Source organism: Spodoptera frugiperda, chromosome 15, assembly GCF_023101765.2.
Source record: "Spodoptera frugiperda isolate SF20-4 chromosome 15, AGI-APGP_CSIRO_Sfru_2.0, whole genome shotgun sequence".
Classification (NCBI taxonomy): domain Eukaryota; kingdom Metazoa; phylum Arthropoda; class Insecta; order Lepidoptera; family Noctuidae; genus Spodoptera; species Spodoptera frugiperda.
This window is the reverse complement of record NC_064226.1, coordinates 14,215,040-14,236,377: the sequence shown is the minus strand read 5'-3', so window position 1 is coordinate 14,236,377 and position 21,338 is coordinate 14,215,040. Positions and strand designations below refer to the sequence as shown.

Genomic DNA, 21,338 nt, shown 5'->3' with positions numbered 1-21,338 from the left:
CTACTCTATAATAAATAATAAGAGATAGTAATTTAAAAATTCATAGAATTAAATTAAAAAGTTTTAAAAAAATACATTTATTAAACTTATACGTGGTATACATACTTAAGAAAACACAATTAAAAATTTTTAACACCTAATACGAATTTCAATCTAACTTAATTATTAAAGGTCTCTTTGAATGCGTTTTCCAAATCTTTGATGAGGTCCTCGGGATCCTCCAATCCAATGGAAAACCTGACCAAGGAATCTGTGATGCCCAGCTGGGCTTTCTGTGGTGGGGGTACCGACTTGTGGGTCATTATCGATCTGAAAATAAGATATAGATAATTGTAATAATTGCCACCACATTTTTCGAAAGTAATTATCATAATTAGCAAACAAAACTTTAGATACGAATTTTTTACAAAATAAACAAAAAAAAGGAATCAGAGGCCATAAAAAATTATTAACATCTTGAACGCTTCGGGTGACCACATATTGTAGTAGAAGATTTGCTCTCAAATATTTGCTGTCCGTAGCCAAAGGCTTCTAATTAAAATTAAATAAAAATATCAGAGACTTTCTCATCAATCACAAAAAAAGAAAATTACTTACGGTATTTCAGCCAAGCTTTCATATCCTCCTAAGCTTTCAGCCAAAATGAACACTTTGAAGCAACTCAGAAGTTTTCGAGACTCTTTCAGACCTCCGGTATGTCTAAAACTGAAGACTCCTGAATGCCCAGATGTTTGTCTCTTAGATACCTCGTGTCCTTTATGTGACGTCAGACCTAAAAAATGTAAACCCTTGTTAAAACAACATATTTTATTTGAAACTTTCGGAGCAAATTTTCTGCCAAATCCGTAAAACCGATTTACTGCCAAACTCAGTTACACATTTTTTGTATCATGGCTCGGCAATAATTTACTTATTCAACTTTGAAACAGCTTTAGTTATAAATATACCATAACATAACAACATATCCACGTGATCTTTTGACATCTTATTAAAATCAAAATTTTTGTGATGATAAAATGAATAACGTTTGTGGTATTAAGTATACATTGATTTGGTGATTTAATTCGGTTCCTAAAAACTCAGTCATTGTAATTACTTCTCTTGTAAAAATGTAAACGTATACTATACAGGTATATCATTACATCCTAATTTTTCAATTATCTGAAATTATTGTTTACCTGGGTGCAAAACTTCAATAACATTCGGATGCTTCTCCAGCCACTTAGCAATGACCAGAGACGTTGCCTTATGACGTTCCATTCGCAAAGACAGTGTCTTCAAACTCCTGTTGACTTGGTAACAATCAAATGCTGAAGGAACAATTCCAAGCGCTGGAAAAATAAGATAAATTTATCTTTTATTTCTTGACTTCAATTCTATTTTCGTCTTATCGTTTATTTGATCAACGCTGTCTTTCAAAAATATCTGTGCAACTGTGATGGTCATTGTGCAATCAGGAAAATATGCTTTATCATTCTGTACCATCATATGATCAAAAATTATTACGTTGTCATTTGAAATTAGTGTTATCTAGTTGATTTTTCTATTCCTGACCAATAATACAACGAGTACTATTGTTCTATCTTGGTTATGTCTCTATTTTGCTACCCAATCCTAATGAACCGTCCATTATTTTATTACAATACCTACATTTTTGTATTATCCTAAGTTTGTCAGCAATTTCCTGGCTATTGAGCACGGCTGCTCCCATGACGACATCAGAATGTCCATTCATGTATTTGGTCAGAGAATACATCACTATATCAGCACCAAAGTCCAGTGGCCTTTGCAAGTAGCATGTGAGGAATGTATTGTCGACTACTACAATGATATCACCGCGCTTCTTCACTGTTTGGACAGTGGCAGCAAGGTCTACTACAGTGCAGTTAGGGTTTGTAGGAGTCTCAAGCCAAACCATCTGGAAAAAAATTGTTATTTTTTATATTTTTTGCATTTTGCGGACTAGTGAGAAAGGAACTATCTATGGGAGCAAGAAGAATGGAAAATCAAATGTGTACAGGATCAGGCAGTACTACATTTTTAATGGGCCGTTTCATCGTTCTCTACTTATATTTAACTTATTCATTAATAGTCGTTCGACTGTTTTGTTGAAACCTTCCCTTTTTCTAACTCAACCATGTGTGTGTCGTCATTTGAGTTCCCTCCCCTTTGGAACGTGTCACAACTTGTCCATTAGGTCATGATAAAGATAACATGTTTCAGTACCCTTGTTACCAAAATCCATGCCTATTTAGGTACTTTTAATTGTGTTATCATTACAATGTAAACAATATTAATCTTAATTGCTTTGTTGGGTATATTTTTAAATGGCAATTTTTATCTACCTTGGTGGTCATTAACGTAACGACCGATTATAGTTATCTGTTGTATATTAGTCAGCAGTTCTGAACGCTTAAAATTAGTCTCTAATTAGCTTTTAGGTTAATCCTCTTTTACCAGCTAAATGATGACAGGAGAACACTTGTACCCTGAGGGAATCTACTAACAAAAAAAAATTAATTTAAAACTTAACATGCATTATCATTGGAACTGTACCATTTTTTTAGTTTTGTTACCGGCGTTTTATCAGTAACTCCAAACTTACGTTTTCCGTGAATCCTACACCTATGTAAGAATGTTATAGCTTAGCTTAGTACCCTAGTCGTAAAAACTATAAATTAAGAGGAGTTTTAAAAGTAAATACCTTAGTATTATCTTGAATGGCATTTTCCAATTTATTCAAATCAGTAATATCTGTAAATGTGACATCAATTCCATGTCTTGGAAGATTTTCCCTAAAAAAAAAAAACAATTTACATACATTGTATATAATTCATTTACTTCTTATGTCGAAAGATATTTATGAATTGAAATTACAAAAATTATTATATTTATTGAAAATATAATTTTTGAAACATGTTTAGGATACTAATACGAGCCAGAAATGGCTATGAGCATAAAAAATAATATTTGGACAACATTACCTCATAAGCCGACTAGTGCCACCATAAACATCATCTATAGAAACCAAATGGTCTCCCTTACTAAGTAGGGAAGTTATGCTGGTGGTCGCACCCTGGCCTGATGCAAAGGTAAATGCATACTTAGCGCCCTCCAAAGCTGCGAGACATTCTTGGAGGGTGTCCCTCATTGGGTTCGCAGATCGGGAGTACACGTAGCCCTATGTCAAAAAAAAAACACGACTCTTATTGCCTCAAAAAAAATCCCACCGATATTTTACGATTATTCAGTTACATTTTTTTTTTAATTAATTCAATATTACAACATAATGCATTTTAACAAAAAAAAAAAATAGTGCACCCACCTTATGGCCCTCAGGGGCTTGTTTATACATAGTGGACATGACGACAGGTGGCGCCACTGCTCCATTCCATTTGTCAGGGTTGTGACCTGCATGGACAGCTATGGTCGCGAACCCTGGCTTCGGTTTTTGGAATCCTTGCTCGTCGGTCATCTGGACAATTTTATGAGATTTTAGAACATATCGTTAGATTATTCTACTCAGTTTCATTTTTCTTCATTATAGAGAAATAATCAGTTTCTTATTCGGTTTAACCCGTCTTTTTTTCATTATACAAGGTTTTATGAAATAATAATTTTATTTTCACGTATTCATTATATAATGATACATAGGTATTATAATTGAACATATTATATTTCAAAATTGCATACATTCATTTAAAACGTCAAAAATATTACATTAAAAAAACGAGTCCGAAAAACAACAACAAAATCAGCTGTTGTTACCGAAGCCCATCTAAAAATGGTACGAGTACTAATTTCTTCAAGGTGAATTATGATCACATGCATTAAATAAACCAAACATAATATATTACATATACCAAAAAATATTTAAACTAAACAAAACTAAAAAAATTAACTTATTTACCTTTAATTTTGAAATACTTTTTTTTCTGTTAACAGTGGCACAGTCACCAGATTCGAGTTACAATAACAACTGAACTGGAGTTCGATATCCGACCTCTTTATAATGTGGCATGCACCATCCGCAGTGATGTCCATATCAGATCAATCACATTACATTACACAACAATTGACAATACAAAAGTAAAAAATATCTTCATTTAATAACAAAATAGTAGATAATCATTTTAAATGAAGAGGTAAAATAAAATATTACATTTAATTCTTTAAAATAGAATATATTTTAAAATTTTAATTTCGTATTCTATATTTAGAGTTTACAACAGTTATCAACTGCAGAAAAAAAATCAGTAGTATTTTTATCTGTCATGCGTATGGAAAGATTGGAATATTTGGGAACATTTCACATTTGAGATTACCTTGAGTGGTGATATCGGGCAATATGTTATGTTATCATAAAATTATCAGCAAATAAGTTGAAAGTACGTAGTGTGGGATGAGGGTGTGTTTAAAATAGCGAATGATGTCATAATATTGTACCTTGTTTTGTTTGAAAATAATGTGATAATATGAGAACTATCTCGCGTTTCGCACATGCGATGTCATGTGTTTGGGAACAAATGTTTTATTTAAATAAGTAGGTATTCATTCTGAGTTTACGTAATAATTATAAGTATCTTATTTTTATTGGAAGACAATAAAGTACTCTGTGATATACTTATCTACGACTAAAATTTTTCTGACCTGACTAGGACGCACCGACCACTATTTACGAGATGTATAACTTATTAAATTTAGAAGGATCTTTCCTTCATCACTGTTTCCAAACCTGTGGTAAAAGAAGAAAACAAAACGTAACAATATAAGAGAAATATTTACATTTTGGTATTTAAGGAGACGCGGTTTTAGACCCATTTACTTGTAAAAGAACCCTTACTAATCAACCGATATCTCTCTAAATAAATATTGACAAAACAATAAACAGAAGCCAATATTATGATAAAATACTGTGACAAAACGGGACTAGTTAAACGGATGGAATAAAAAACAAACACCCACGGAATATTCAATCATTTACATTCCCTAACATTACTCTTGAAAGTAAATTCCGACATTCAAGCATTTACGATTTCTTATTCAATTCGTAAGTGAGTAAATAACTCCCGGGAGTTTGCCCGGTATCTCCCAACCCTATTGCGAACGTAATAAGGTAAGAGTATAAAATGAGAAGCGAAAAACCTTGTATTCTGGGCCTAATGAACACAACAGTCCTGGCACAAGCCTTTCGGAAAGACTATTTGTTTCTTTTACCCTACATTGGAACCTAACAAACAAAAACCAATTCTACTTGTATTATATTAATGTAGATTCTGTTTTGACAAATACACTCTAATAGTTACGACTGTTAATGAGTTAACGCTTGCTCTTTAATAGTATGATTATCATCAACCGCCTATAAGTGGCCAATATTGACCGAAGCCCTCTTCTCGCACAGAGAAGGGTAAATGATAAGTTTAGCTAATTCTAATTGCTATTGATAAGGAAGAAGATGTTTGTTCTTATTATTAAATGTCACGGTCGACCATTAATCTGTGGACACTGTAAACAGCTGATCAACTGTTTTGTGATTGAATCTTATTGTGGTATATTACTAAATTGACGTAACTCCTTTGGTGGACTATAGTCTATTCAAATACTATAATTATGTACTTTTTTATGGAATAAGCCGGTAAACGAGCTGACGGATCACCTGATGGTAAGCAATCGCCGCCGCACATAGACACTTGAAATACCAATTGCGTATTTGGGCTTGTGGTAACCTCAGTCACACTGTCACACAACAAAACACAACCAGTGTTTCACGTCGGTGAGGTCGTGGTATCACTCCGGTCGATGCAACCCATTCGTGCCGAAGCATGGCTCTCCCACACTTACAGTATGTTCAAGATAATAACTAATCAAAATGAATAAACTTGACAAATGTAAAAGTGACACTTGACCTCAAACGATTCGATCTGCAACCTGCAACTGCCCGAGACATTTAACTTTACATACGTATCTTGAAGCTCATAAGTATTTCAACCGTACGAAGACAGTTTCATAGTATCGTCAACACGTGAACATCAAACGATTTCACACATCCCAGCACCAACAGCCCAAGAAACCTTCTTCACAAAAAACCACCTTGAATTAAAAGAAAAGAGTCCATTTTTGAGTGAGGCAAGTTTGACAGATGCACAGTGTTGCATTCCGCTTTTCGAGAAGCCAACATTCGGTAGCAATGTGTGTCAGAGTAAAAGCAATTTGTACACAAACGAGTACACTGTGCTTCCGAGTGCATTCAAGTCGATCGCGTACATTTGTTCTTTCAAAGTAATCGAGTGTGGAGCACTGTGCAGTGTGCACTTTAACTGCCGTAGTTACATGAACGTACCGACTCCGGAGCGCTGCGGATGAAGGGAATAAAAATAAAAGTTGTTCCTTGTGTTCTAGCCACATGAGCAATCGCTATAAAGGCGTTTCAGTATTCAGAAAATACGACAATTTTATCTGGGTAAGATTATGTTATCCTAGCTTTTGCCTGTCCACAAACTGTGAAACAAGGTTTTATTAAATGGCATACCGTATAACTTATATCGCTGAAATAATCATACCATGAAAAAGTTGTACTTTTTAACCGGCTTCAAAAAAGAAGGAGGTTTTCTGTTTGACCTGTCGATTGGCCGAACTGATTTTGATGCGGTTTTCAGAAAAGTACTTTTTACAATAAGAAGCAGGTTTTAGTTTAACCGACTTCAAAAACAGGAGTTTGAAGTCAGATTTTTTGGTTATAGTTTTCTGAAAAGTATTTACTTTACCCAATACAGAACTGTAAATCATACCTTTTAAAAAAACTCAAATTTATGTAAAGTATGCTTAATTTTAATTCATCTTAGCCTAACCAAACACTTATCATCCATAAACTGAGCGAGCTAATTAATATAATTGAGTTAAATTTTCCAATATGGCCGCCATGCTTTAAAACAACCAATGTTATTCGATTGTTATTACCAATTTGTTATTTTATTGAAAACGCTCTCTATTTTAGTGTTTATATTATTTCGATTAATTAATTATTCTGCTTTCGACGTACTTTGTATAGCTTTTGATAGTCGATAGATTTTAGTAGATACTTTTAGTTTTATTTCGGGTTCGAAACCTGTCAACGAACGGGAAGTACCAATGTGACTTTTTCCGAGTTTTATGTACTTTCCATTATTATTTAGACACCACTGACGAACGGCGAGGGAAAACATCGTTAAGAAGCTTGGACTTCTAATTCTAAGTTTAAAATCGCCAACCAGCATTGAGCAGGCGTGACGATTAATAGGTACTCAAATCCTTTCAATGTGAGAAAACGCCATTGGTCGGCAGTGGCCACTTATGGGCTGTTGATGTGATGTTATGTTAACTTTATGTTTCACGAGAATTATAAAACAAAAATACACCATACACCCACCTCTCAAATGCTATGTATTAAGAATTTTTGAATATACTGATATAGTCAAAAGTTAATTTGAATGCAACAAAACAATGTTCTTAATGCACTAACATTTAATACCGAAATAGGTAACACACACAGAATAACTAACTAACCGCAGTCATTGAATATTAAATGAAGTAAATAAAGGGGATACTAAACACTAATTATTTGTATAAAACACTAGTTATAACTCACGGATTCTCTTCAATAATATAATTATTTCTAGTACAATATTTTGAAATATTAGAGACCTATTGATGACCTACTGAGGAGGAGACCCTCCAGTTACGTTCCCGAATAGATATAATCGAATGGATACACATTATTTTTATTTTTTTCGAATGTCATGTCGAAGTGGGTTCTTTCCAAAGTTTATAGGTATTATTATGTCCGACAGAATGTTTCGAATATTAAGTGTTCTTGCCAAGTATTGTTGTGCGCGACAGGGTCCATTTTGTGTCCTAGTTATATTTACCACTCAAATCTTACATGTGAAAAGAAGTGAATATTGAGTAATATTTTCTAACAAACAAAACATTCAATTTATTGTACGTAGGTAAATAAACTAAACATCATTGATGAAATTTGTCACAGAATAATTATTTAGCTATTGAATATGTGGTCACGAAACCACAGGTATTCCATATTATTTGGTTACATAGAATAATATTAACGTGTATATTAATTGCTGTAAACATCATGCATTTAGTTAAGGTGTATTGGACCCTGGTTAACCCTTATTTAATATGGTTTAACGACACAAAACAGCTTGATTGATCGAGTAATAACAGAGGAGGATGACTATCAAAAGGTAATCCACGCACTTGTGACTCCTCTGATGTTGTGGGTATCCATGGTCGGTGCTAATTGCTTACCATCGCTAATACCTTAGCTGATTTGCCCTCTTATCTGACAAAATTTCATGAGTGTTCTAATTTCCTACCTATGACATATTTTTTAATTTTCAGAAAATTATACATGTAATTTTTTTAATGACAGGCCTGATTAGGAATAGCGGTTTTACCACCACCACCATAAAAGCTTTATAGCACACGAGACGATATTCATTACTGACAATATTACTTCTTACTAATCTTAGTATTCTTAGTATTCTTACTTATAATGCGAGTTTGTGTGTATGTTTGTAGCTCAATCATGTCAAAACGGCTGAAGGGATCAGGATGAAATCTAGAACAGGGATAGAATGGTCTGGAATACCATATAGGCTATGGGGATGTGAACAAAGCAACGAGCAGAAGTTAGTTTAAAATAAAAATACATTCTACAATAAAACAATTCTTATTTCTTATACAATAGGCTTTATTTTATTATACCTACAATTTTATTGTGTCGCAAAATCCATTTTTCAAAAATACAATCCGAGGTAGATACGTTCTGTATTCCGATGAATGTTAAATGTCGATAGGGCCTCGTTTGTTATTTTCTAGTGTTATTGAGGGAACGTGCAATCAAATTCAATCGTCTCTTGCCAAAAAATGTATTGATTTTTTTTGTTCTCTATGTTTTTTATGAGTTTTTGTATTTCATACATGGCTTATAGCGCTCATACAAATCATGTCTCTTTTTTCAGTCAGTAAGTCAGATTAGTAAATTTTGTTCTAAGATCTTTCAAGCCCTGACTTATATTCTATTGTAAGATATGAAGGTATGAATTACGGAAAGGTACGAATTAAATGATTACAGGTGATTTTTTTATATTATGGTGGTTATGCATAGGTACTATGCGCACAAAATAATGGAAGTGTTATTTTCCTTTAAATTGGTTGATCTGCCTGGCTTAGGCCGCGTTTCGATTGAAGCGGAGCGGGGCGGAGAAGAGCTTAGCGGTGCACGAATTGACCAATCACTATGCTCGAAATCTCCGCTCCGCTTCAATGGAATCAGCATGAGCGGGGCAGAGCAGAGCTGAGCGGATATTCATAAAAATATATAGCGAGACGATGCGGTGCGGAGGGCAGCGGGGCGGTGCTTAGCGGAGGACAGCGGGGCGGTGCGGAGCAGCGCGGTGCGGTACTGTACTGTACTTAAGACAAGGATAGTGACACTAACACGACGCCAATGCTAACGTGTGACAGAGACATATAATCGAGTACCGAGTATTGTCGAATAAGCACGAAGATTCACGAAGTAACCAAAAAGGGATGTCCAAGTAGCGTGTGTGAGGGTGTTGTTCATCGATTTTCTTAAAATCGATTACTACGAAACAAATTACTTATCAAACAAAAATATATTTATTTTCAATGTTATATTGATGTTTTAAATTTTCTTAAACAGTCGTTACTCAAATAGTCGTTAATGATAATTGATATTCAAGTAAATCATAACTTTCAATTGAGAAAATACTTTCTTTTAGTTTTATTTTCATGTCGAAATATCATTTATAAAATTAACTATATTTGTAAATCTTATTTAGTTTAATATATCATATAAAAAAAACAATAAACTCTAAATGAAAATATCGATTGCGACATTTGATCGATAAAGGGTCTATTGTATTTAGACATGGTCAATCTCTCAATATGATTCCAAAAGTATGCTCCGCTCCGCCTCACTCCACTCCGCTGACCATTTTTCACCGCTCTTCTCCGCCCCTCTCCGCCCAGCTCCGCGTCAGTGGAAACACTGACAACTTTTCACCGCTCTTCACCGCTCTTCTCCGCCCCGCTCCGCGTCAATGGAAACGCGGCCTTAAGTTTTAAACTAACTCAATATTTCAAACACCCACTGAAAGCAACATCTGAACGATCACAGGAATTTCAACTCAATTACAAAACCACTTGAAACGCTTTTCGATCAAAGCTCACAATCTTGTGTCAAAAGTTCGTTCTATAATACCCGAAATGTTGCACCATAATAAATTAATTACTATCCAGTTTCAGGCGGTCATAACCGGTTTAAACGGCCCGTGTCCGGTTATACAATGGACCGATTAATTACGTTGGCTATGTAATTAATTTTGGCGAACGCTACTAACTTTGGCCGCGGGATCATTACCGTTTGCATTAGTGTGTCAAACACACACATACACAATTATTATGATAAATATGACAACTAGTAAGTAGGGCAAAGTTCGTTTCTAACACTAAACTTTACTCCATCATAAGAGAATTTACTATTCAACATTTGGCCAAGACCTGGGAGCTTACTCTTGAATCAAATTTCAATCGATCGACATTGATATTGTTAAATTTCGTACCCTGGAGTTGCAACACCCATTTCATCGTGCGTGGATATTGAATGAATTAAATAGTATTGAGTTTGACTTTATATTCCGTGCCTACTCTGAATGCAATTTTAAAATCAACGGAATAGTATAGTTTTATCATTGAATAATTTATGAGATTTTATTGGATTGGCATTAAGATTGGTTTTAAGAGTAACTGCCTCGTAATGGCGCGTTTACATTAGGTCGGTCGTAGGTCGGTCACCGAAGGCGGCGGCCGCATTCGGTTTTACAGAAACCGAATACGGCCAAATGAATACCTGTTTATATTAGTTGGTGACCGAATACGGCCTGCAGCCGAATACGGTCTAACAGACTAATGTAAATGCGCCATAAGTATGAATATTGAAGTTCAAGTTTTATCAATTAGATATCCTGAATTCTTTGGGCGAACATTTTAAATTCCCGCCATATCGTATGGTATCATTCCTGGTGTTCTTTCAGTGTTCATTCTATGCAATAAAACTAGTATTTTCTTAGCACATTTTTCAGTTTTTTTTTTTTTCTTTTTAAGATGTTGCATCACAACCGTAAATCACGATCGCAAACGCAAAAACTTTGTACAATCAAGAACGCAAAGAACAGTTGACAGTAACTAAGCACTAAGTAGCTACTCTACTAGATACTGATTTTTCTTAAGAAATACGTAACATTTTTATTCTGAACAACTCGTACAATATTTCTTAGAAGCTCGTGGATACATTTCAGTTTTAACTTTTTAAATTAAACTATGCTTAACAAAGTTCGTCTGCGAAAGGGAACCAAAGAATGGAACAGTGGACTGTTGAATTCATTTAAAAGAAGTATCTACTTATTTTTTACACTAGATATGTTATTTAATTTAATCTAAACTTTGATACCATTGTAATAGGGTAGCAATTTATCCCTTTGCATTCATGAACCCCAGATGAGATACAAGCGACTGGCCGTCCTTAGGGGTAGCTGGTTCTCCGTAAGACCGTAGTATCTCTCATGTCGAGCCGACCCATTTAAGTCAAAGCATGGCTCTTCCACGTATGGACAACTTGATGTAGGATTCAAAATAAATAATAAAAAGAACACTGAAGAACAATACAGCCGAATTATTAAACAGAAACTACATTCACCAACTACGAAAATGGTCTCCTAGCGAAACCAATATGGCGTCTCAGATAATAATTTCACGAAAATTAATATAAGATTCTCATTACGGGGGAAGATTTCATCGTCTTATTGGCACAAATTTTAATTACGCTATAGAATTTAATATGCGAGCGACCTCAAATACTTGGTTCACTCCACTAGGGCCCTTGCTCCTATATTTTGGAAATTCTTTTAACATATTACTCGAAGTTACGTCTCAAGTTTCACAATACGGTCACTATGTAAGTATGTACGAGTAATTTATTATGAGTTTTTGTTATAGAATTTTAGGGGAAATTCCGGTACGGCATCTCATACCTATAACGGTACTTATACGTAGGCTTTATCCGCATACCGAATGCAAGACCCTTCCTAATTGGCAATCTGGAAATCTGGATGATAAGGTGATGATGAAGAAGAAGAAAATAATAGCCAAAAGAGCCAAATTCATAAGAATTACAACAAAAATAAAAAGGTAACTCCCGTAAAATTAATAAATATTACCGTTAAAGGAAATATTTATTTGACTGCACGGTTAGTGCGGTGGCTGGGCAACCGACTGCCTCATATCGTGTAGCGAGTTCGATTCCCGCACGCAACAACTCTTTGTGCGATCCACAAATTGTTGTTTCGTATCTGGGTGTTATGTATACATGAACTTGTGTGTAAACGCACCCACAACGCAGGACAAAATCCTAGTGGGGCGCAACATTATTTTTTAAAGAGAAAAATACAACGCGTTCAACAACACCTTGTTCCCAATTATAATCCGGTGCATATCAGTTTCAGTTTCGGACACGATCATGTAAAGCTATCCGCATTTATCACATTTTTTACAAGATTTTCAACCTTAGTTGTTCAGTTATAAAGCTAGCTAGTTTGATGTGCGGTTTATACAAAATTATATAGTCGTGGGAATAGAATGTTATTCACGAATATGTGAAACTTCTTTCCGTGGTGTATTGTACATTGTACAGAAAGAAGTTATAACTTTTTCTTTGTAAGAACTTGTTTCTTCACGGAATTCTTTCTTTGTAAAGTTAGTTGCGATGGAATTGGAATTAATCATTTAATTATGTATTGTTATTTCTTTTTAATTATTATTTAAGTTAAGGTTACACAAGTTTTAGTTTAAACTTCGCAGTTGATTCGCTGCAACACGTTCAACTAGATTAGTCAAGTAAAAAATATATTAAGTACTAGAAAATCTTGAAACTAACCTCATTTCTAGTTCAAACAGCAGCAAATCAAGCTACCCAAAAAGCCTCATTATATTATCAACCCAATGATTATGCAAATAAAGTCATAAATCAATTGAAGTATGTTGAAACTAAGGGTAACTTTAAGTGCTGTCTGAACATCGTTTAGTCTCGGGCTCACGGTACCGATACCGTAATACCTGCCTCTTATCTCGTCTCCTTGTAAAAGCGTTTTCTGCAGCTGACAGCTAAGAAAGACATGTTTTTAAACAAACCTTTAAGTAATGCTTGTATACACGGTGTAACAAAAAGGGGGTATACATATCAAGTGCACGGTTTCTAGATAACATAACAAACGATACGGGAAGGGTTTTTTAAACTCTTGTTTTCATAGAACGAAATTATGAATTTTTCCAATATTTTTTTTTTTCATGTGAATTAAAATCGCCTAGTACCTGTATCTACCTAAGATACAGGTACTAGGCGATCAGATTTACAGAAGAAATATTTCGTAATTAGCGAGTGACCCCTGTATTATTGTGACATGTTTGTATGATTTATAAAATTAAGAGCCATGCGACCCCAAGTATTTGGTACCATTTTTTTAAACGTATTTTAAGCTGAAACTTTGTGTAGAGATTCTATTCAACCTGTACTCTTCAGTGCTTCTTGATGTATATGAGTATTTTGTTACATGCTGTATATTTCCCCCAAAAATCGAGGAAAGAAGCCATTTTGTGCTGTATCGCTTTGCTTTTGTATCATTAAGATTGAAAGATGTTTGTTGGTATGTCGTTGGTTGGTTTCGCGGATGTAATGACAGCATTATGTCTCTGATACTTATACTTAGGTTATATCTGTGTGTAATCTGGTTTTTAGGTGTCAAATATAGTTATTTTTAACGTCATTAGGCCACATTGACATTAAGCACCTTAAAATTCAACGATTCATTTCATACATACATACATAACTTCCCGCCTGTCTCCTATGGAGGTAAGCAGAGATAATGGACCGACAATTGCCACGACTCTTACATACCTCTTTCGCTTCATCAACAGTCATCAGTCTTTTCATGCATGCTTCACTTCTGATTGACTTCTGATTGAATTGAATTCATCATGCATTCAAATACATCTTATCTGAACCAGCCGAATAATGAGTCCTAAGATTAACACACACAGTTTAGCTAACTCAACAGTCATTGACCTACAACAACACACTTTATCTTCTAAACAATAAGGGTTATTTTACTATCATGTTATTACTCCAAACATTTTCACTAATACCAAATAAAGAAAACGAAAGATTTTTGCAAATCTGTTTGTAATTTCTTCTGAACTAATAAAAGAGAGGTTTTTTGACGGAAACACGGCACCCCATGGATTCTCGGTCCCATAGGAAAGTGAGAAATATAAGAAAAATATGAGAAATATAACAGTTTTCCTCGATACAAACGCCTAATGGCATAACTTCGTAACAACATTGATCGATGGTTTGACAAGCCGTTCTTTCTCTAAGGAAAATTGTGAAGTAATTCAATTAACGAATATCTTTGCTATTGTTTTACTTTTTAATTAAGCAGATTGTTCACGTTTTACCTTGTTATTTTTGGAGATGACCCATATTCTAATAATAGCTTTTGCCGGTGGAATTACCTTGACTATTCAACATTTATGTGTAATGCAGTGCATTTTGTTCTTTAAAGTGTCGTGTAACAAATTATTTTATAGTCATGTGAAAGCCTAATGCCAAAGACAGCAATATTCAATTATGAGATTTCTTCATCACCAAGGGTTTTTTTATTGTTCGTCTGACAGATTATTTTAAAACATTGGACAAGTATTTTACCCTAGTGTGATTTTCAAACCTTATAAGTGTTTAATGGTAGTATGTGATCCAATATTATATTATATGCTCATCTTGGTTGAGGAGCGAACGAGAAGTTATACTTTATTATATTTGTATGACAAAGAATATTTCCAAAAATATGATATTCAAAGTATTGCCAACAGGAAAATGTATTCCCTTGTTACTGAACAATGATGAATAGATATGGTAACACTGACAGGAATGAGTGATGACGTCACCATAGCCTTGTGATCCACGGTGCTGGTAACATTATGGAACTTCCATCATTTGTCCCTGTCTAAGGAAATACACTTTTTCGATGTATTTATTTTATTACGATTCCATAACAATAAGGGATTGTTTTAGTATCTCATTTCTTTTTAAATGTGCAGACGAATTACCTGATGATAAGCGACCAGTCTAATCAGTACATTATTAATTATTAAAAATCTCTTCATAACAATATCACACTATCACACTGTACCGTAACATAAAAGACTGAATAATTAAGTAGACCTCGATATGTCTGATTTTACTATTTAACCACAACAGGTTCACAATAAAAGAAAAAAGTCAATAGCTCCATATTATTCGCTAGCTAAAAATACATGAACAAAGCATTCTCCTCGTTTCAGGAAGGTTTGCCAAAAAACTTTTGTTATAACAAATCTATTATTCCAATAGGTAGGTACATTTTCTTTTGCATTTTACTGCTTTTTAAATTTGAGAAAAGGCATCACAATGTACTTGTGATACCCTTGAAAAAGTTTTGTATAATAATATTCATTACAATGAAGAGCTGAGAACATTTTCTTGTTAGGAGAAAGTTTTAATTATGTACCAACATGTGTGTCGTTGTGCAAACATAAATTAGGACAAATTACGGTCTACCTAGTTGAATAATACGATTAATGATTGTTATATTTTAACATTTAGACAATTTTTAAACGAATATTTTAAACTAAGGCTTTGAAACTTAAACATTTCAGGAACATTTTAAAATAAAAACATGTAATTTATGGCCCTATTCTTGAATATAATTGCATGTGTCGCATGCGCTAAAACAATTAATAACAGTAATTATGTGGGCAGAAAGTTATCATTTAAAAAATAATGTTAAAAGTAGAATAGCAGGGCAAGGCGCTGTCTTGCATATGCTGAACTGGTCCCATTTTACCGCAGACTTGGGGCATGCGTATAAAATCCATAAAATACATAATTATAATTATCAAATCTTTTCATAAACTGTATCTACATGTCATTTGTTTTTTTTTTGTGTGTGAAATAAATGTTTTTTTTTCTTCATCTTCTTCTTCATAACATCTTGTAAGTTATCAAAAACACCTTAATTTAACTATTACCTCAACCTTTGACACCTTTCCACGTGGATCATACGAGCGTGAAGCATCTTCCGCGTTCAGAATGCGCCAAGCCACTTTTGTTGCGACTGAATAAAAGGACGTAATAAGCATATTTATCGTATCGTGAAATGTGTATCCATTTGTTATAAGCCCGCTGTCATGTGATTGTTCCGCACTGGTCTCTGTGTTCTCACCCTAATGTAGGTGAACATTTGAACAATAGAGGAACATTTCTGTGTACCTGCGTAGGTTAATGTGGGACCAATTTGATAATTGTAAACAGCTTAACGTAAGTAAACGTAATTAGTAACCTAAATAGATAATTTTGCTATGATTTTGTGGCACCCACTATCTCTCAGTTGATATGTACGTACGAGTAACCTAAGTCACGACTGGCGGCTGAGTGAGTGATACCTCATACAGCACCATAGTAATTAGTTGTGGTGCGGCGCCAGATTGGTTGCACAACCCCAGATTGGTTGCGCAACCAAGAGTGGTATACATTTTGTTGGATACGCCACCATGTTATCCCGGTGAAATATAGCCCTAACACATTACTCAATTCAACAACTACCAAACCAGGACAAAACATTAACATGTATACAATCAAGTACCTAGATTCAATCTAGTTTATAACGTACATAAAAATAATACGAGCAGTGAGGAACAGCCAGTTGACGGAGATCTCTTCACGAATGGATTTACATTTCACGACACAGTGAATATATCAGGTGATGAATTGCACGCCACTTTATGCACTGCCTTCGTATATAAAATACTTTTCCTTTAACTGCATTAAAACGGGTTTGGTTTTGTAAAGTTATCTGATGAATAGTTATAAATATTCTGTTTGGATGAATGGTGTTAAGAATAACGACAACTGGGCTGCTGTAGGATAATTGATTCCTGGATCTAGTAAATACCTAGTAAAGTGTCACAAATTACAACCTGTTTCATAAAATTTAAAATCTTTATAATAATGCATGATAAGGATACATTATTTTATCAATTACATTTTTATAACTGGAATCTTTCACACGCGTCTTCATATTACTTTGTAAAATGACAGGGAACATTCATACATAATTTATTTAACAATTTAAACCACTAAACTACATCACAACCACAGAACATGTTCACCTTCCAAAAATGCAAAACTGTACTCTAAACACTAAAATATCTAACAATATCTTAAAAAGTTTCCACGAAACAGTATCGCTAGGTCTTTGTTCAGTGACACCTTAAAAATTTACTCGACTGCGCCCGAGGTAATGTGAGTAATGCGTTTTCACGTAGAACGTTACACATACGTATTAACTGAGTGGAAAATACAAAGGAAATGTGGAAAACAGGAAGGTTAGCATTTTCCTCGAAACGCTACTTTAAAGTCACATACAATCTACACTTTATTCACTTCGCTTAACATTCTTGGATTCTTGTTTAAGATATTTATTCTGAATTTCTGAAGCAGATACAGCCTGTCTGTGTAATAATAGTGTGAAGAAAATCTTTTTAGGGTCTATTTTAAGCGCATTTCATTCTGAAACAAGTAGATTCACTGAATGCAGTTGATTTATGAAAATCTGTCAGTATTTGAGCTAATGAGCAGCGGCGTTTGCTTACCATCAGGTGATCCGTCTGCAGGTTTTATACCATAAAAAAATATGTTTATAACTTTTACACTTTTTTGCAGTTTGTGCCTCCTCTTAGGAGTCCTTTTGGAGTTGCGAATATCCATGGGTGGCGGTGTTCATTATACCAAAGAACAAATTTTCGTTAGAACGCAACCATCGAGTCGAGTAAAAAAAGAGATATATCGATTTCAATTTCATAATTGCACATACTGCACTTTGAACATGATATCGTCAAACACTAGTACAAATTACAATACAATTTACTAAACAACAATAAGAGTAACACAATCATAGTCCTAGCAGGAAGTGTAACAGTTTCAGTAGATACGCAGTCTCCTCACACTTCATTACCTCAGTTCAGTAATTCAGAGATAAAGGCGACTGGCTATTAATAGGCCATAATCTGCTCTATTTCCAAGTGAATAGAGACGAAATCACGATTACCTTGAATGTGCTACCTCTAGGATTTATCTACAGTTGAAAATAGAGTGTAAAATTTTGATGGTTCCGCTAATCTCTGGTGCTGCTTGTTGCCGCGGCATTATGTGCCGTGATGTGCACCTCTGCCTACCCCTTCGGGGATAAAAGGCGTGAAGTTAAACAGTCGAATATCCAGTGTGAGGATTATGTATGACCAACCCATTCTTAGGAAAAAGATCTTTTTTTTAAAGATGGTTATTAATAATATAATTGATGAGTAATACAATATAAACTTCATGGAGGTTTCTTTGAAATTCCTTTATCATCATCATTCCAGGAAAGTTGTCAAGCGATTCTCGTATCTACTATGATATTTATTACATTGGAATTAAATCTTAAATCACTAATCATAAAGTTTATAATCAAAAAGCAAAGTTCCCCGTAAGTCTAAGCTGTATCTATAAGTTAAATGTATCCCGAGTATCGACAGACATTCGCTGCTGTTTTTTTCCTCGCACTCTAAATAGAACGCTCAAGACTTTGCAAGGCTCAGATGTAAGAGCTAGTGTGACCATGATTTATGAGAAAGATGGACACGACTACACTAGTAATAAATATGGTGACGTCAATTATTTTATCACATTTTAAATGGACCCTGATTATGAAGTTGTGCTAACTATAGGTAGTTAGCTTAGCTTAGCTTTAACTTAGCTTCTTTAACTTCTTTTATATAGGATATCTTTTATATTCTTGTTAGCTTTAACTTCTTTTATATAGGACTTAGGGATTCCCCAACAACCCCTTAATTCCTAACCCCCAAAAGGCGGGCAACTTAAATTTTGCATGAGTGGCGGCGATTGCTTACCATTAGATGATCCGTCTGCTAGTTTACTGGCTTATTCTATAAAAAAACGGGCACACGACGAGTTACTGTTTTGATGATCTAACTGGCCTAACAGCAATCCAAGCTGCCTGCCAAGAGTAGGAATTATAGTAACACCCCCTAAAGAAGAATGGCTTAGGCCAATGGACGTTTTCCGACCGGTCATAGATGTAAAAGATAGGAATGAATTTGTAGACATTGAGTGCAGTATTTTTTATATGGACTAAAATAATTATTCTTTTGTTTTGGATATTGTTTTAAAACTAAGTACTTACTGCTTACGTTTATTTCACAAATAATGTAATTTGCAAACTAATGAATTTTGCTATTTCACCAAACATAGGTGGTCTGTGTTTTTGACACAGTAAACAAAAACATTTGTTTACAAAATTGCTAGTTTCACTAAATAATTGGTATATAATGCAGCTTAATGTAAATATGTAATTACCATATTTTATTCTATTATCCATTCACCCAATCACATAACACAAATTAAGTACCATTTCATTATAAATAGGATAATATTGAAATTGAACATAGGCATTTTGATACACATTTTATTTTTTTACTATGCCTAAAATACATAGAAACGACGTTTTTCATAGGTATCTATTTTTTCTTTTTCCCCAAAGATCTCGATATTGAATTCCGCGAATATCGATGTAATAATAGAATTGTACTAGAAAATCATCAAACATCAAATCAGTATAGGTGATGGTATCCAATGTCCATCCATAAAACATTTGAAACGTGCACCGCAAAAACATAGTGCTGTATAAAGTGCAATCTGGCTCTACTCTAAAATGATCCAGTGACAAATTTTACGACGCTGTCCGGTGGAAAAATTGGACTTCACAAGCCAAGTCCAAAGTCCACTAGCCGGAGAGGCTAAATTTTCACAGCTTCAATAAAAACGGATCCCGGACTGTCCCATTCAATGCTGACAAATGGCCCCCACACGGCACTCGCCCGATCTCAATTTACTTTCACACCATTGCTGCACTTTATTTTTCCTGTACAACATGTAGCTCACACAGAAGTTTAAGGTACTCCTTAAACTTCTTAAAGATTTAGGAATAGAACTAGTCTATCCTTAGGAATTTTCAAAAATGTGACTTATAGTTTTAATGTCCCAGGTCAAACACATAAGGCACCTTGTTAGGCAGTTGTCCCACCAACGGCGAGTGAACGACTAACTATCGGCTATTTTCTCGCTCAAGAAACGTACAATAGATATACTTTCCGGGTAAACAAAAGAGATGCATATACAAATAGTTGATCGCTGACTGTTCACACAGCCGGCGAGTGCTCGCTTCACTAGTTTGTCAAGTTTGACAAGAGCTATGAAAGATAACACTCGCTCGGCGACACTCGCCAAGCGATTAAAACAAACGCCGAGCGAGCAACCAGTGGTCATTTCTCTACAGTGCGTATCGTAGTGCGAGTAATCGCCCGCCTCACTCGCACACTCGCTTATAGCCGAGCTACACAAATATCAGAACTACACACTCGCTCGCCACGTCTCGCTTAACTCGTTTCTAGTTCTAGCTCTACTCGTTACTCGTTCATCGTTGCCGGTGGGCAACTGCCTTACTGGTGTACAACCAATATATGTTAATGCTTTCTTACTTCATACTTTCCAAAATTTGTTTCCAATCAAACACATTCATGATTCAATTGGAATCAAGAGATAAAAATTACTTTACATCAGAATAAAGTAAAAACCGTCAGTTTGATAAAATAACAGTGACAACGTGAGTGCCAACAAGTCGAGGCTTCTGAAACGAATGGAAGTTGTTAATTCTACTTTCCACTTTTTAAAGATCTAACCTTCTGATGTTCCCATGTAGTACGTAGCTCAGTGCATGCCGTGATTTGTGGCTCATGGGATGTCTGCGGTAGTTTATTGTCCTTACGGTCCACTGCTGCATGCATCTTCACGCTCCTACTTCTAAAACACATTGAATTTTAAACGATTCCTCAGTTCACTGGTCACACACATGATAGTGGACTTAATTGGGACAAATCACGGAATACTTTTTTCTATTGTACGGGATAAATCGATGTGAAGAGAAATATCTATCCACTAATATTATAAACGTGAAAGTTTGTTTGTTTAGATGTTTGTCCGTCAATCATGCTGAAAATACAGAAAAGACTAAGATGAAATTTGGCTTAACATCAATGTATCGATCATA

General features: G+C 34.7%; 1 protein-coding gene across 2 annotated transcripts; it reads right to left on the bottom strand.

Moving 5' to 3' along the window:
• Positions 1 to 48: 48 nt before the first annotated feature.
• On the bottom strand, positions 49 to 21,090 carry LOC118275034 (putative cystathionine gamma-lyase 2). 2 transcript variants are annotated; one of them, XM_050698649.1, is made up of 8 exons: positions 20,971 to 21,090; positions 3,326 to 3,475; positions 2,985 to 3,181; positions 2,705 to 2,795; positions 1,651 to 1,918; positions 1,179 to 1,331; positions 598 to 772; positions 49 to 309 (listed from the first exon to the last, which is right to left on the bottom strand). In XM_050698649.1, exons 1-8 carry the CDS (start codon positions 21,073 to 21,075, stop codon positions 159 to 161), a joined length of 1,290 nt encoding a protein of 429 aa, XP_050554606.1. In that variant the 5' UTR covers positions 21,076 to 21,090; the 3' UTR covers positions 49 to 158. The 2 variants fall into 2 exon arrangements, with proteins under 2 accessions (XP_050554606.1, XP_050554607.1); XM_050698650.1 differs by lacking the exon at positions 20,971 to 21,090 and adding an exon at positions 3,911 to 4,071.
• Between the last annotated feature and the right edge of the window lie 248 nt (positions 21,091 to 21,338).